At 34.5% G+C, this 18,200-nt stretch overlaps 1 protein-coding gene across 1 annotated transcript in view; it reads right to left on the bottom strand.

The window, feature by feature from the left end:
* Nucleotides 1-18,200, bottom strand: part of CRYBG3 (crystallin beta-gamma domain containing 3) — a 125,229-nt gene that overhangs the window by 71,944 nt on the left and 35,085 nt on the right. The window contains exon 3 of the mRNA XM_033211535.1: nucleotides 9,231-9,661. Within this exon, the coding sequence (XP_033067426.1) occupies nucleotides 9,231-9,661 (431 nt within the window). The remainder of the gene's footprint in view (nucleotides 1-9,230; nucleotides 9,662-18,200) is intronic.

Raw genomic sequence — 18,200 nt, forward strand, 5'->3', positions numbered from 1 at the left:
GATGGACAGTTAGTCTTTGATCTCCGGGTGCACAGAGCACAACATTTGTCACATTAAATCATAAAGATCTATGCACTTACTTATTTTCCCCACTAGCCTGGTGGCTATTTGAGGGAAGGTACTGTGTCCTAATCATCTTTCTGTTTTTAAGTACCTCACACAAGATTTGGCAAATTGTATATGCTTAATACCCTCTCATGAATTAATGAATAAGTAAAGCAATGATACTTAGTGCTAAGTAATCTATTTCAAACTAATGTCTTCATTTTTATATGTGATAATTAAAATGTTTTAAATTTTGAACTCTAATTACCTTTCAATTTCCTGACTATAAAAAATAGCATGCACTCATATGTTCATCACAGCACTATCCACAATAGCAAAAACATGAAATCAACCTAGGTGTCCATCAATGGTAGATTGGATAAAGAAAATGTGGTACATATATGCCATCGAATACTATGCAGATAGAAAAAAGAAGAAAATTGTGTCCTTTGCAACAACATGAATGCAGGTGGAGGCCATGATCCTAGGTAAATTAACACAGGAAAACCAAATACTACATGTTCTCACATATAAGTGGAAGGTAAACATTCAGTACACATGGATCCAAAGAAGAGAACAATAAACACTGGGGCCTACTTGAGTGGGGAGGATGGGAAGAGGGTGAGGACTAAAATACTGCCTGTCAGGTACTACGTCCATTATCTGGGTGATGAAATAATCTGTACACTAAACCCTCACAACACGCAATTTATCCATGTAATAAACCTGCATATGCACCTGACTCTAAAACAAAAGTTGAAATTATTTTTTAAAAAACAGTATGGTAGAAAAATCTGATGTGTATTCTACTTGATTATTTTCTGATTAGACATATGATTAACCAAACCATTACTATGAAATAAACATGAATAATTTAGAAATTCAGTTATCAGTATTCTAATACCTAAAAAATATATTTTATTGCCAACTTTAAAGCAGTTACATTAAGAGTTCTAGATTTGTCTAATTGATAAAAGAGAAATTATATCTCTTTTGACATGTAAAAACTTCACCAACTGTGTCTCTTAAATACTTCTTAAATTTTAGCTGAAATAATTCATTTCAACCTATATATTTCCTGGCCCCTTAAAATACTAATGCACCAGCACTGTAAAAAATTATGTTAGTTATATTCATTTATTTTTACTGTCCATTACAAAGCACTAAAGGAGATGCAAAAAGAAAAGCTTTGTGTTCCAAAAATGGTTGTAGTTGCTGCATGAGTTTCAGGCTAGATCAAGGACTGTTACGAAGAAAAGTCAAAACTTGGATAAGATACCACTATTTGACATTTGGGTCTTTCCTCATTGGTATTTTTTAAAAATCTAATCCTTATGAAGACAGAGCCCAGCGTATTGTTTCTATTAATTTCTCTATGTAAGCCTTTTGCACAGAGCCAACTATGACATAAATATCTAAGAAAAATGTGATGGCAACTTCTATGTGTAAGAAAACTAAGTACAACATTCTGTTCTTACATATGAATCTTCCTATTGTTATATGCAATATGGAAAAAAAGTTTTGTACCAAACATTTTCTGTTTCATAAAGTAGTGATACTTCATACCAATTTTAATAATGTATCATGTTTTATTCAAAGTAAGCTATATGATAATAGGATTAAACATTTAATTTGTAACTACCAACAAAACCCCAAAAGTTGAATGAATGAATGATTGAATGGTGAATATAAAAATAAAACAATGAAAGAAAAAAGTTGGATGAGGCAACCAGTTCGTGAAAATATGCAAGAAGAAAAAAATAGGTAAATTAATGCTATTGGTAAAATACCATATCAAAATATGTAAGTTATTCAGAAAATACGAAAGCCTTTCAGAACAACATATGAAGGTACAGAGTCTAAATAAATGACAGGTTTTTTTCTTTCAAAGTTTTAACATTTCATACCTAAAACCTCCTGTAAACAGGCTGCAATGTTTCTTTTTGCAAAAGATCACAAAAATAATTCTGAAGAAATCAATACCAAGAAATGTTTATAGTCAGTGGAAATAAGAGATAAGGAACAGAAAAATTAGTAAATTTAGGTCCTCTTGCTACCAACTCTCTCTTAATCAAACCTCAAAGCATTTTATCCTGCATCAATGCAACTTTTGATCCAGAAGGACTTATAAAAAACAGAAAAAGTCCATTAAATTTCAACTCACTATAGTAAAATACCTTTTGGTATTGGGGTCCTTTGCAGGGTAGGTGGTGGGAATCATTGTTTTATATTTTTTAGGGCTTTCTGAATACTTTCAACGAAGTTGATTAAGTTAATTTATATTAAGTTACATGCACTGGTTTAAATTTCTAACTAATATGCTGCACTGGAGGTGGAAATATTATATACTTGTAATGAAAACATACATTCTTTAGACTAAACAATTATATTTAAAGAATAGGAAATCAAAACAAGTTCAGCTTCATATGTTATAGGCAGTCCCTTCAGGTACTAATGAGCTACACTCCCTCTATCTTTTTTTAAACTCCCCCTTTTTAAAAGGTTAAGTCATGCAACATTATGTTTTAGATCATTCTTTCATGGAGTATAGTTGAGTTCACACAATTAAATAATCTTAGGAACATAAAGTTGTCCTTTAATTTTTAATTTTTCCCTAGTAAATATAAATGCCAAAAAGCATATAGCTAAAAATAAGCTGAAGGTGGAAAATTAAAAATTAAAAAACTTTTTTTTCCACATTGTATTTAACAATAGGAGGATTCATATATAAGAACAGAATTTCGTACTTAGTTTTCTCTCACATGGAAGTTACCATCGTATTTTTATTCTATATTTATATCATTTGTATTTTCACAAGCTAAACAGAGAAAAGGGAGTATTAACTTCACGCATTTTGTAATTGTACATAGGATCTACAGCTTACGCTACATACCAAAGGTACATAATCCAAAGAACAGAGAGAAAAAAAGTAAAATATCTAAAAATTTCAAGTATTTAAGGAAGTAGGCATACATATTGAAAATCTGAACAGGTTTTACAGATTTTAACCCAATACATAATTACTCATTATATGAAGGTTTATTAAGCCTCTAGGTAATACATACAGCTATGCTCTATTGTAGATAAATTTGATACACTTGATAATACAAAGGTCAACCAAAGACATGTATCATTCTTCAAAAAAAATTCTATAATAGCAGCCTGAACGTAATAACGACTTATAGCAAAATTACTTAATTCACATTTAGGAAAATATGACAAATTATTATTATTATTATTATTATTATTATTATTATTATTATTTTCTGAGATGGAGTCTCGCTCTGTCACCCAGGCTAGAGTGCAGTGGCACGATCTTGGCTCCCCGCAACTTCAGCCTCCCAGGTTCAAGTGATTCTCCCGCCTCAGCCTCCTGCATAGCTGTGATTACAGGCACGCACCACCACACCTGGCTAATTTTTTGTTTTTGGTAGAGAAAGATGGGGTTTCACCGTGTTGGCCAGATTGGTCTCGAACTCCTGACCTCAAGTGATCTGCCTGCCTCAGCCACCCCCAAGTGCTAGGATTACAGGCATGAGCCACTGTGCCCGGCTAAGCTACATTTTGTTTTAGCAGTAAGATTTATTTCCTTTCAAATTACAAAGAATATCTTCTCTCATAATAGAAAAGGCTTTTTAACTTCTCTATGGAAAGCAAAGCAAAAAAAAAAAAAAAATCACAGGAGCTTTCACAGAAGAGTTTAGCATTATGCGTATGTACCTGTGAAAAATAGAGTTAGAACTGAAAAAAAAATTACCCAACAATAAAGTAGCTTCCTATGTAAACTACCCTAGAAACATGAGTTAACATACAGAAAACAATCTAAAAATGTTGCCACACAAGTTTTCATAAAGGTTTTATGGATATTAAAAATGAAATTTGTATAGTCAGTTATAATTTAAAAACAATGAACATTGCCTTTTGGTGAGGATTTTTTTTTAATTCACTTTACATAGTAAATACAGGCTGAACATTCCTAATCTGAAAATCTGAAATCCAAAATGCTCCAAAATCCAAAACTTTTTGAGCACCAACATGATATCACAAGTGGAAAATTTATCATTTTTTCTTCTTTCCAACGTTTATTTTAGGTTCAAGGAATACACATGCGTGTTTGTCAAATGGATACATTGCATGTGACAGGGGTTTCGTGTGCAGATAATTTTGTCACCCAGCTAATCAGCATAATACCCAGTGGGTAGTTTTTCAATCCTCCTCCTCCTCCCACCTTCAAATAGGCTCTGGTGTCCACTGCCCTGGTGTCCACACGTATTCAATGTCTAGCTCCCACTTAGAAGTAAGAACATGCAGTATTTGTGTTTTCTGTTCTTGCATTTTATGTGGGAGTTTGCAATTTTTTGAGTTTGAAAAATCAGACCTTGGCAATGAGCTTGAGCAGCAGGATTTAAAGAACTCCCACATGCTTAGCGTTCCAATAATGGAACGCTAAGCATAAAAGGGTTAATTCGATTATGACAATGGTCTCTCACTCCATCCATGTTGCTACAGAGGACATGGTTTCATTCTTTTTAATTGCTGTGTAGTATTCCCTGGTGTTTTTTGCTGTGTAGTATTCCCTGCTGTTTTTGCGCCACATTTTCTTTATCCAGTCCCCCACTGATGGGCATCTAGGTTGATTCCATGTCTTAGCTATTGTGAATAGTGCTGCAATGAACAGACATACGCATGTGTCTTTATGGTAGAATGATTTATATTCCTTTGGTTATATACCCAATAATGGGATTGCTGGGGCAAATGGTAATTCTGTTTTAAGTTCTTTGAGGAATGACCACACTTCTTTCCACAATAGCTGAACTAATTTACACTACCACCAGCAGGGTACAAGGGTTCCCTTTTCTCCACAACCTCACCAGCCTGCTGTTTTTTGATGTTTTGGTAATAGCCATTCCAACTGCCAAGAGATGGTATCTTACTGTGGTTTTGATTTGCATTTCTCTAATGATTAGTGATATTGAGCATTTTTTCTTCAGCTTGTTGGCCAGGTGTGTGTCTTCTTTTGAGAAGTGTCTGTTTATGTCCTTTGGATAACTGGCTAGCCATATGCCGAAGATTGAAACTGGACCCCTACCTTTCACCATATACAAAAATCAACTCGAGATGGACTAAAAACTTAAATATAAAACCTAAAACTATAAAAACCCTAGAATAAAACCTAGAAAATAACCAATTTGGACACTAGCCTTGGCAAAGACTTCATGACAGACTCCAAAAGCAATTGTAACAACAAAAAAATTGACAAGTGGTACCTAATTAGTTTCTGCACAGCAAAAGAAACTAACAACAGAGTAAACAGACAACCTACAGAATGGGAGAAAATATTTGCAAAATATGCATCTGACAAAGGTCTCATATCTACAATCTATAACTCAAACAAATCAACAAGCACCTTTGCTTTCTGGGTGCAAACTTTCAGGAGCAAACTTTGCCTCATGCCCCTAAATCATGTGTATGAGATGTAAATGAAACATAAATGAATTTTGTTTTCAGGCTTAGGTCCCATCCCCAAGATTTCTCATTATGTCTATGCAAATACCTCCCCCCCAAAATCTAAAATCTGAAAAAATATTGAAAATCTAAAACACTTCTGGTCCCAAGCATTTTAGATAAGGGATACTTAACTTGTAATAACTTATCTAAATTCTGAAAGCTGTATTAATGGTAATAAGGAAAATTATGTTTGATAGTATAGTAATGGGCATCTGTTATACAGTATAGGATGTTTTATTTCCTTGTTTAAGCTATCAACCCTTTTTAATAAGCCTTGATTTATTTTTTTAAAGTAGGAGCATTCGTCCATGAGAAAGGCAATGAAAAAATTTAAGTTAATTCATTCCTCCTAATATCAAAAAATTGAAATGTTTGTATGTGACACTGAAATCTCCTAGTAATTTCAAAAGCATAAGCTTTTATTAATTGATATGTAATAACTGTACATACTTATGGCGTACAGAGTGATATTTTGATACAGGTATACACTGTGTAATGATCAATTCAGAGAAATTAGCATATCCATCACAAGCATTTATCATTTGTGTTGTGAACAGTTAGTCCTTTCTGCTAGCTGTTTGATAATATATGATCGATTATTGTTAACTATAGTCATCCTACAGTACTACAGAACATTAGAACTTATTCCTCCTATGTAGATCTAGCTGTAATTTTATATCCATTAATCATCCTCTCCCTATAAGCTCTTTAAATAACGTTTTATATTTGAGATATACTCATGATCGTGAATAAAAAACTTAAATATATCATTGCTTTTAGTAATTCATATCACAGAGCCAAAATAACTTTAAAATAAAATACAGATCCTCAAAATTATCATTAATAGTAAAGGATTCTCTACATATATTGACCGGGCACACTGGCTCACGCCTGTAATCCCAACACTTTGGGAGGCTGAGGCGGGCGGATCACGAGGTCAGGAGATCGAGGTCACCCTGGCTAGCATGGTGAAACCCTGTCTTTACTGAAAATACAAAAAATTAGCCAGGTGTGGTGGTGGGTGCCTGTGGTCCCAGCTGCTCAGGAGGCTCAGGCAGGAGAATGGCATGAGAACCTCAGCCTCCTGGGTTCAAGTGATTTTCCTGCCTCAGCCTCCCAAGTAGCTGAGATCACAGACATGCACCACTACACCAGGCAAATTTTGTATTTTTAGTAGAGACAGGGTTTCTCCATGTTGGTCAGGCTGGTCTCGAACTCTCAACCTCAGGTGATCCGCCTGCCTCGACCTCCCAAGTGCTGAGATTAAAGGCATGAGTCAACACACCTGGCCTAAATTATAATTCTTAAGCATATTGACAGCTGTCAGGAGGAAGTTGCTGAAACTGTAATTCTAAGCCTGGTAAACTGTGGGATTTTCAAAGCTAGTCCTGAAGGAAGCTGGCATCTCAGTCAAACTGGCAGTCAGGTGGTTTTCCCTTTCCTCCTAAATCAAGAACCACCATTCTTTGTTGAGGAGATTTTGGAGAATTGTCTTAAGCAATTATTCTATTAACAAAGAATTAGTCTACTAACAAGTTATTATTTGGTAAAAATAAGAGGAAAAGTATCTTCTCTCTTTTTAATCGACTAGTACCAAAGAAAAAAAATCTGACCTAACTAATCAAAGGAGAAAAAGTACAAACTTCCATTCTACCCAATTCCTATAACAACCTCAAAATTATCACCATTTAAGTTACTTTAAAATGCTAGATGTCAAATGTGAGCAAGCAAAACAATCATCTAAAGAGGTAGTTAGAATATTGCTGGGCCCCACTCCTGCAGAGATTCTGCTTCAGTGGATCTGATCCGATAATGTGCATTTCTAATGAGGTCCCAGGTGATTCTGCTGCTGCTGCTCCAAGGACCACACTTTGAATAGTACTGCTTTAGACAATCTTATTCACATATTATGGATGCAGCACAATTGAGCCACTTTTCTGCTGTTGGATACTGGTTTCTAAATATACGTTCCTATAATGTTAGAATGAACACCTTTGTACATTATCAGAAATAACTTACAAACTTAAGATTCCTGATATATATTGCCAATTGAATTTCTAAAAAATGCTACCAATTTGTACTCCACTCCTAGCAGGGTATATGAGTGCCAGCCTTATCAACTCTGACTCACTCAGGACATTATCATTTATTATTATTGTTATTAATTTAATAGGGGAAAAATTCTCATTTTAGTTTGCATTTCCTTGATTGTTAGTGAAAATAAACTTTTTTCACTTATTAACAGATTAGACTTCTTTTATTTGAAAGATTTGTTTATATTGTTTGCCTTTTCTATTGGTGAGTTGGTGTCTAAATTGCTTATCAGTTAAAGCATTCTCTGTCATTTTTTTGTGTATGTATAATTTTCTCATTTTCCATTTAAATTTATTATTGCTTATGTTACTTGACATAAAAGAGCTTGAAAATTGGGAATAAGTTTTAATCTACTGATCTTCTTATTGATACCTTCCATTGCTATTATGCTTAGAAAGTCATTTCTTACCAAAATAAAAATGTACAAATGCTGCTTTTAACATTTTTATTGTTTTTAATATTTGTTACTCTATCTTCATTTACTTTAATACAAAGATGAGGAACCCATAATGCCATCATATTCTAGGGTTCAAGTTACATATAAGAGAGTCTATTTCTAGGCTGTCTACTCTGTTCGATTTAAATGTCTAGCAAATATTACATCAGTATGACACTGTTTCAAATACCACAGCTGTATCAATACATTTTAACATCAGGTGGAACAAGCCCCACAACATTATTCTTCATGGACAAATTCTAATCTATTTTCACAGAGCTGTAAGATAGGTCTATGCCTATATCATAAGTTTACTATGAGGAATAAACTGAAAGCACCTACATAAAGACACCTGGAAACTAGAAAGAACTTCCTGGAAACTAAAAAGAACTGCATAACTATAAGGTAATGCTTATATCTGACTATAATATTATTGATGGCTTCTTCAATAATAAATTCTCGAGCAGAGGTAAAAGTAAAATCAATAAAACAAAACCTTACTAGTTACAAATGAATACTTTTATGTCACACAAAGTATCGAATGGACTCAACAATGTGATAAACTTTCCTTAATTTCAAAATATTCCTTCTACCTCATTTGAGAGTAAAAGGAAAAACAAGTTGGTGTGTGTTTGCTAATCAAACAATGAAGAAATTGGTGGTAAAATGCTCCTTAAATTCAAGCAATATTTTAGTTTCTTGGAGCTCTGTAAAGGTTCATAAAGCTAGTTTCATGAATAGAGCCCATTTAATTGCTTTTCTTAACTGCTTTAATTAAATTTTACAGAATAAAGATATTGACAGAATAAGAATACAAACCTGAGGACCATTTTCCCTCAAAATGCACATATTGAATACGTTGCCCGTCCTGACACAGGAGGAATTCATGCAACAGAAAACATTACCATGCAGGGAAAAAATAAATCTTTTACTAAGACAAATTTAGCAGGCCCAGGATTACCTGTATGGTTCTCTGTACCATGCTTAATTACTTGTATGGTACAGAGAATCATAAAGTCTTTTACCCAGTAGTAGGGACACTACAGAATATCTTTTCCAATCCCACCAATTACTAGGATTAAAACTAAAGCTGAAAAGCTAGATCGAAAAAGCTCAATTTTTTGGTTCAATTAAATTTTAAACTTACTTTAGCAAATTAGTGGCTTCTTGTTCACTGTCTTGTGTTGTATCCAAAGAAAAAGCATCTGACAGTTCAGATGAGTTGGAGTCTTGTTCTTCTGTTGGATGTGTCTGGGTTCGTAGGGAGCCACTGAAAATCTCTCTCTCCCTTTTGATCCCTTCTTCATGATGGTCATTGGGATTCTGTAAATCTTTCTCAGCTTTATCATGGTCATCTCTGAAAGAAGACTGCTTAGCTTCACCTAGAGATGATTTTCCTGAAATATTGAATAAGTTACCAAGAAACTGAAAAAAGCTTTCTTTTGGCTGTCTGTCACTTTCTCCTATTTTGGTATCTGCAGTGGAACTGGAAACATCATATGCCTTTTTGGGATCTTCCTGCACTGGAAGAGTGACTGACTTCTCAGCATGGTTCCTTTTGTCCTCATTTTGGCAAATCTTTGAAAACAAAATAGACAATAATAAGCATCATTATTTAAATAATAAAACAGACTGACAAGCTATTACAAAACAGACTCTGTGTAGACATCAGGGATACATTTGTGAATAAGACTAATGCCTTCTGTTCCTTTGGGCAGTTCACAATCTACTGAAGGGCACGGTAAGCACGACCTTTAAAAAGCTATATGGTAAATGTCATGAGGGGAGAACTACTGCACACATGGGAACCCAGAACAGGAGTAACTAGTCCAGACTGGGTGGAAGTGAGAACACAGAAGGTAACCTGGGGGATACTTCCCAGAGGAAGTGCACTCTTTGAAGGGGACAGAAAAAGTGACTATGTGATGCTTATGCATCTGTGTGTGTGTTGTGGGGTATCAGCTCCTAAGGGAGTTTAATATGACTGGAGGTTAGGGTACAAAAATGACATGAGAGGTAAATACGGAAAGAGAAGTAAAGAAACCACAGTAAACATGTGTATTTAAATTTAGCCTTTATTATGACAGAGCTAAGGGAGAGTATTCAAATTATTGGTACTTGAGATAATAACACCTCAACAGACCTCATCATTTCAGCATTGTGTTAACCTATAAAGCTGGCACAATATGTAACATTATTCAAGAAGATGAGGAAAAGACAGTAACATGGTACTTCAGAGAAAGAGCCCACTTGTGACCCCTTCCTGGTAAAACAGGAAGTCCTGATACATAATGTTAATGCAAACCATGGATAGCATCAGGCATTCTTAAAGACAAACACTTGCAGAAGTCCATTTTGCCTGCTCGTAATTAAGTTACTGGTAAAGCAAACTCACATTAATGTATACTGTGTGAGGAAAAACTGAGCTGCTACATCAAAGAGCATGTTGGCATTCCACTTCATGCCATTTCCAGATTCTAAAAAGCTTTAGGCCCATGAGCCAACTCACTCTGCCTTCCAAACATGCTCACTCATATAACTGTAAAAAGAATGCCCATCCTACAGTCTCTGTCACCTGTTATGATCACTAGCCCTTATAAAAGGCTAGTCAGAAAACAATCAGGACACCAAGTCAAAACCACCTTAGGGCACTTTAGGTTCACGTGACAATGTTTTATAAGAACACGATCTTCAAGAAGGCAAGAACATAATTATAATGTCATTTTTTCACCTCATTCCATGTTTTGATCTAAGTTCAAATTAATATAAAGGAGGATTTCACTAACCACTAAAAACAATATAGCATATGAAAGGTTGAGAAAATGTTAAAACCTATTAACTCAGCAAACTGATTGCAAGCAAACAATATTTTTAAGTTTGTTCTCATAGGTGTCAAAGGGGATTTCTGAGTGCACATGGCATTTTTTGATGTGTTAAGATTTAATACATCTTGTGAGCCTCTACATTTAGAATGTCACCAGCCTTCTAGAGACACTACACGTCTCACCTTTCACCAGTTTCAACTACAATTTGATTCCACTTGTCTCCACCTCACCCGTCCAACCTTCTGCTCATTCTGAGAGCTGACACTGTAAGTGCCCTCTCCTCATATAAACAGGACAAATGATCTCTCAGTCTGGCAGAAGATATGCTAGTCAACATTTTGAAAATGTTCATTTATATGAAAGGTATACATGTTTTGTTAACAATTGGGTTTATTGTAATTTTTAGCCACAATATTTCTCCCCAGCTCAAAGAGAACACTGGAACGTGAAAAGAATAGTGACTGAAGCGGCTGCTCATCCTATGTAGCCACTTGAAGAAAGCAAACTACAGGCTGTTCATTAAAATATCATAAATATCCTTAAAATGCTTCAGAAATTTGCAAAAGAGTCTTATATAATCCGGGCAGTGATTTAAAAGAAGAAAAATGAACAAGATTACCACGTTTAACATCATCAAAATCTCAAAAAAGTAATTTTTGTCAAAAATGTATTCATCTCCCTATTATTTTAACTTGCTCATTCCTTTCAAAGCGTAAGAGGTTGCTTTCCAAATGAGGAAGATACATTTTGTGAAACTAATGAAAGACTTTATATTTAAACTTTTTAAAATAGTGAATATAATTTTTTAAAATCACTTGTTTCTCCTTCCCCTCAACTGTCTGCTTCTTTGCTATTCCAGAATCCCTATAAGTTTACTAAAGAGAAGTTTTTAGTTCCCTTAAATGTTTTAGTTGCTTAATTTTTCCCTCATAATCTTATGAGAAATGTGTATTAGTAATTAAAACACCAACAACAAAAAGGTTTCTGAATTTAGAAACAAAATTAGCAGGAAAAATACACTGCTATTCAAAAGTAAACACCTGCAACAAATTAAATAACAAATAATTAAAATTTTAAGATTGATCTAAAGCAGTTGTTCTTCACCCTCAGCCTGGACAAATTCAGCCTGCCTACAGGCCCTCATTATGCAGGCCCTACATCTGTCTGCCAACAGGACTGTCTACCATTGTAGCTATGAACGAGGAGAATGAAAGCACTCAGGACTCAGGCAAACATTAACAAAAAGTTCATTCTAGTTGCTCTCCAAGATTTTGGTATTATGTATATACTATATGAATGTTACTGATGAAGGCATATGTATCTTTGGAATTTTCAATGTTTTTCCCTCATGTTCAATATGTTGTAATGCAGTACTTTTAGTCCAAATGCATTTCTCTATCTACTCTCTTTGCTATGTTGGGGCCCAACACAACAAAATACAGGAAAATATTATGTATACTGATTAATAAGATTTAGCTGAGGTCTTCAAGGAGCTTACAAGCTAGGAAAATACTCATTATATTAATATCACTGCAGGGGGCTTACAAGAGATATGTACACAATGGAAGACATAATTAATGAGTGGGGATGTAGAGAAACCATCTTCTTTGCATAGAAGATAACATTTGAGCTTAATTCTGAAGAGTGTTAAGAATATTCTAGACACAAGCCATGGTATGCACAAAGACACAGAAGTTTGGAATATGTTTACTATGGCAGGGATATGGCTGAAAAAGATTGGAGCACAGAGGATAAAGAGTTTGATAAGATGACCAGTTAGAAGTGGTGGGTGAAGAATAACATGGTCACAGATAACTGAGTTCTCTAAATTAGACAACAATTTGAGCAGGTAAGTCAAACAAATGGACATGGAAAATAGAAAGGGAGGCGAGAATTAGGGCTCTGGGTAAGAGGCAGGTAGGGCAACAAACTATTTAGTTGTCAAATGTGAAATTTTTGGTCCCTTGTGATACACAAGTTGAGATGTCTGATAAACAGAGGCACATTTTAAGAATGCAGTCTGGCAATATACAATGTGCTCAGGAAAAGAAAAGAAAAAAACAAAAAGATCCCTATGCAAAAAAAAGATAAAAAGGCAAAAACAATGAAAAGAAGAAACCAGTGAAAGAGATGGGGGAGGTCAAAACCAGACCAGGTTAGTCTATAGAATACCAGAGATCTCCAAAGAAACATAGAACCCTTCAAAAGGCAGACGGGAGTCAAGAATGTCAAATGCCACTGTTAGCTCAAGAAAGATGAGGACTATCTTCCTCATTGGTATTCAAAAACATCAGGCACACACCCACCTTGGGAATTTGCCTTTACTCGTCTCTCTACTTAGAATGTTCATCCCCCAGATGAACTCACTCTCTCTCACCTCCTTCAGACCTTTACTTGAAAACCATCTCACCAGTGAAAATTCTCTCAGCATGATCTAAAATAGCAGACTCCTCCACTGTAAAACTGCCTATCCTCCTTCTGTTTTATTTTTCTTCTTGTACTTACTATTATAGTAAATACACACACAACACACACCTACAACACTTAATATGTGTTTCTTCCTTAAGGATGTAACATCCATAAGGCCAAAGGTTTTTGTCTATTTTATTCACTGCAGTATCTCTACCACCTTGAAACATGCCTGATAATAAGAGATGCTCAAATGTTTGTTAGAGTAATAAATGAAGAAATGGAAAAGCCTTAAGAATGCAGGAGAAACAGTCATAATAGTTCAAGAATTCATGTGTTCAGTCCAAAACTTGAGGTGCTAAACAGTGAGTAGCTAACAAGGAAATATGAATAGTCATAAGCAGATGGGAAACCTTTTCAGAGATGTTTAACTACAAGGAAGGAAAGACAAAAGACATTAAGTTCCAAGACAGAACTTACTGTTTTGTGAATCAGCTCTATATTTGTTGGAAAGGGAGTGACTATGGTATAAAGAGATGGATGACAGGTTCCAGAAGGAAAGGAAGGAGGTGATGATATGAAGAGAACAATATAATTTCTAATACTTCTAATAAAGACAAAGTATTAGCATTGGAGAGAAGGACATTTTCTCTGCCAAGTAAAGTGGCAAGGAGAGTAGCTGAAGCCTTATAAATTTTGTAAGTGAAAAGACAGTAAGGTTCAACAAATGGCTCTGACCTCAGTAAAGTGAAAGGAGAGAAAAGCTGAAGGAGAGACAAAAAGGTGAAACTAGATTTTGGGTTCTCAAAATTTAGAGAATTTGAAACAATGTTTCTGAGGAATACAGTCCCAAATGAACAGGCTAAAACTAGGTAAACGAAAAAGCAGTTAGGTTCAATGTAAACTTTAAAGTATTGATTCATTCAATAAAGAATCAACAAGACACTATTCTAGGTATTTAGATACAATAGTGACAAATGTACCAAAATCCTGGCTTCCACGGTACCTACATTCTAGTGACATCTGAACTTTTTTGCAGGTCAAATTAGCATTATTTTATCACCTCCTTAAGCAGCCTGTAGCATGTGATGGGTGCTGTGGCAACGGGTATAGTAAACAAGGTCAACGTGCAGATAATGTTGCCCTGCCCCCTTGAGCAGTGAAACTGCTAAGCATCACATGTGCAACCTCACCACAGGGCCCCAAAACAGGCTGCCAGGAGTCTGACACTACCAGTGACTGTGCCCCTTTCATCAGTGGAGCTGAATGGCATACACACACCACTCAGAAACTGGGAACAGGCCTGCTAGGTGACTACTGTCACTGATGATCCTGCCCCCAGCAAAACCAAAGCCATCTCACCGCCTCCACAGACCCACATAGTCTAGGCCACTGAGGCACTCACAGATGTTGATGACAGCCAAAAAAAAATCATACTGTGACTACACTACTGTGCCTACCTAGAACCAAAACCAAAGCCAGACACCATGTATCACATCTGTAAGAAAAAAATCTTTCCCTACAAAAGCTACTCCATAAAATTGAAGGAGGTACTTATTCCACCAGATGCATAGGTAACAAAGTAGGGACACGAGAAACATGAAAAAGCAAGAAATGTAACACAAAGGAATGCAATAATTATGCAGTAACAGAAAACCAAGAAAAGAAAATCTATGAAATGCCTAAAAAGGAATTAACAATAATAATCTTAAGTAAATTCAGCAAGATACAAAAAAATACAGATAGACAATTCAATAAAATCAGAAAAACTATTTATGATATGAAAGATAAAGTCAACAAGACATGTGTCATAAAAAAGAACCAAACAGAAATGTTGAAGCTGAAAAAATTCAGTGAATAAAATATGCAATGGAAAGTACCAATAATAGATTAGATGAAGCAGAAAAAACTTCTGAACTTGAAGAAAGGCTTTTTTAAATGATCCAATCAGAAAATAAAAAGGAACAAGGAAAGCCCAGGAGGAAAAGAGATGGGAAAAGGCATAGAAACCCAATTTAATAAAATAATAGCTAAAAACTTTCTAAGTCTTGGAAGAATATAGGCATTTAGATCCAGAAAGCTCAAAAGTCCCCAAATAGATTCAATCTCGAAAGGTCCTTTCTGAGGCACATTACAGTCATACTGTCAAAAGTCAACAAATAGAGATTTCTAAAAATAGAGAAAAATGTCAAGTCACATACAAAGGAATCTCCATCAGAATAACAGCATATATCTTAGCAGAAACCTTATTGGCAAGAAAAGAACAGAATGATATATTCAAGTTGCTGAAAGAAAAAAAAAACTCAACTAAAAACATTATACCCAGCAAAGCTATCCCTCAGAAATGAAGGAAAAATAAAATCCCTTCCAGACAAACAAAAACTGAGAAAATTCATCATCACTACATAGACTTTAAAGAAATGCTCAAGAGTGTCCCACATTTGGAAGCAAAACAATATCTACTACCATAAAACTACAAAAGTATAAAGCTCACTGATAGAGAAGATACATCGATGAGATAAAGTAATCAAAACTTACCATGATAGAAAACCACCAAAGATAAACAATAAGAAAGGAACAATGTATATACAAAATTATCAGAAATTAACAAAATGACAATAATATCTATCAATAATAACCATAAATGTAAATGGTTAAATTCCCCAATGAAAAGATATAGATTAGCTGAATGGATAAAAAAACAGGACTCAACTATATGCTACCTACAAGAAACTCACTTCACATATGGAGACACACACAGAATGAAAGTAAATGGATGGAAAAAGATATTCCATGCAAATGGAAGTGAAAACAGACTACAAGTCAAAAACTGCAAAAAGAGATAAAGAAGGTCATTATTTAAGGATAAAGGGACCCAGTCAACAAGAGGATGTTACAACTGTAAATATACATGCACTCAAGACAGGAACACCCAGATATATAAAGCAAATAGTATTGGATCCAATGGGATAGATCCCAATATAATAATAGCTGGGAACTTCAAAATCCCACTCTCAACTTTGGACATATCTAGACCAAAAAAAAAAAAAAAAAACAACACTTAAGGAAATAGCAGATTAAATTTCACTATAGACCTAACAAACATTTATACAACATTTCATCTAACAGCTATAGAATACACATTTTTCTCACCAGCAAATGGAATATTCTTCACAACACATCATATTTCAGGCCACAAATTAAGTCTCAACATATTTTTTAAAAAATCAAAATCATAGCCAGTATTTTTTCTAACCACAATGGAACAAAACTAGAAATCAATAACAAAAGAAATTTTGGAAACTGTACAAATACATGGAAATTAAACAACATGCTCCTGAATGACCAATGAAAAAAGAAGATAATTAAAACATTTGTTTCGACAAATGAAAGTAGAAACACAATACACAAAAACCTACAGGATACAGCAAAAGCAGAAGAGGGAAGCTGATAGCAACATCAACATAAAAAAATTATTTCAAATAAACAACCTAACAGTACACCTCAAAAAACTAGCAAAGCAAGAATAAGCCGACTCCCAAATTAGAAGAAAACAATAATCAGAGCAGAAATAAATGACATTCAGACTAAAGTATAATACAAAAGAGCAATGAAACATAAAGTCAGTTTTTTATAAAAACAAAATTAACAAACCATCAGTTAGACTAAGAAAAAAGACCCAAGTAAAATCAGAATTGAAAAAGGAGACATGACTGATACCACCATAATACAAAGGCTCATGAGAAATTTTTATGAATGATGATATACCAACAAATAAAAAAAAAAACCTAGAGGAAATGAATACGTTCCTAGACATATACAATCTACCAAAATTGAAGCAAGAAAAAATAGAAAACCTGAACAGACCAGTAACTAGTACCAAGGTTGAATAAGTAATAAAAAGTCTCCCAACAAAGAAAAGTCCAAGACTACACAGCCTCACAGCTAAATTCTATTAAACTGTTAAAGAACACCAATTATTTTCAAACTATTTCAAAAAACTGAAGGAGACAGAATTCTTCAAAAATTCATCATGCAAGGCCATGCAAGGCCATCATTACCCTGATACCAGAACCAGATATGGACACACAAACACACACAAAAGAAAACTACAGGCCATTATCCTAGAATAACAAGATGCAAAAATCTTCAATAAAATACTAGCAAAATTAATCCAAAAGCACATAAAAAAGATTATATATCATTATTAAGTGGAATTTATCCCAATGATGCAAAGACAGTTCAACATATACAACGCAAGAAACATTACATCAACAGAATGAAGGATAAAAACCTTTTGATCATCTGAGACAGAAAAACATTTATTAAAATTCAATATCCTTTCTTGATAAAAACTCTCAACAAACAGGTGTATATAAGGAATGTACCTCAATGAAATAACGGCCACATATGACAAATCCACAGGTAACATCATAGTAAATGTTGAAAAGTTAAAAGTTTTTCCTCTAAGATCTAGAACAAGACAAGAATGGCACTCTTACTACTCTTATTCAATATAGTGCTGGAAGTCCTAGTCAGAGCAATCAAACAAGGGAAAGAAATAAAGGCTCCAAATTGGTAAACAGGAAGCCAAACTGTCTCTGTTGGCTGATGATATGATCGTGTTTCTAGAGAACCCTGAAGACTCATCCAAAAAGCTCCTACATCTGATACATGAATTCAGGAAAATTTCAGGATAAAAAAATCAATGTATACAAATCAGGAGCACTGCTATACCCCAACAACGACCAAACTGAGAAACAAATCAAGAACTCAATACATTTTACAACAGCTGCAAAAAAAAAAAAAAAGAAAAGAAAATACTTAGGAGTATACCTAACAAAGGAGGTGAAAGATCTCTACAAAGAAAACTACAAAACACT

Source organism: Trachypithecus francoisi, unplaced genomic scaffold, assembly GCF_009764315.1.
Source record: "Trachypithecus francoisi isolate TF-2019V2 unplaced genomic scaffold, Tfra_2.0 Lachesis_group0, whole genome shotgun sequence".
Lineage (NCBI taxonomy): Eukaryota > Metazoa > Chordata > Mammalia > Primates > Cercopithecidae > Trachypithecus > Trachypithecus francoisi.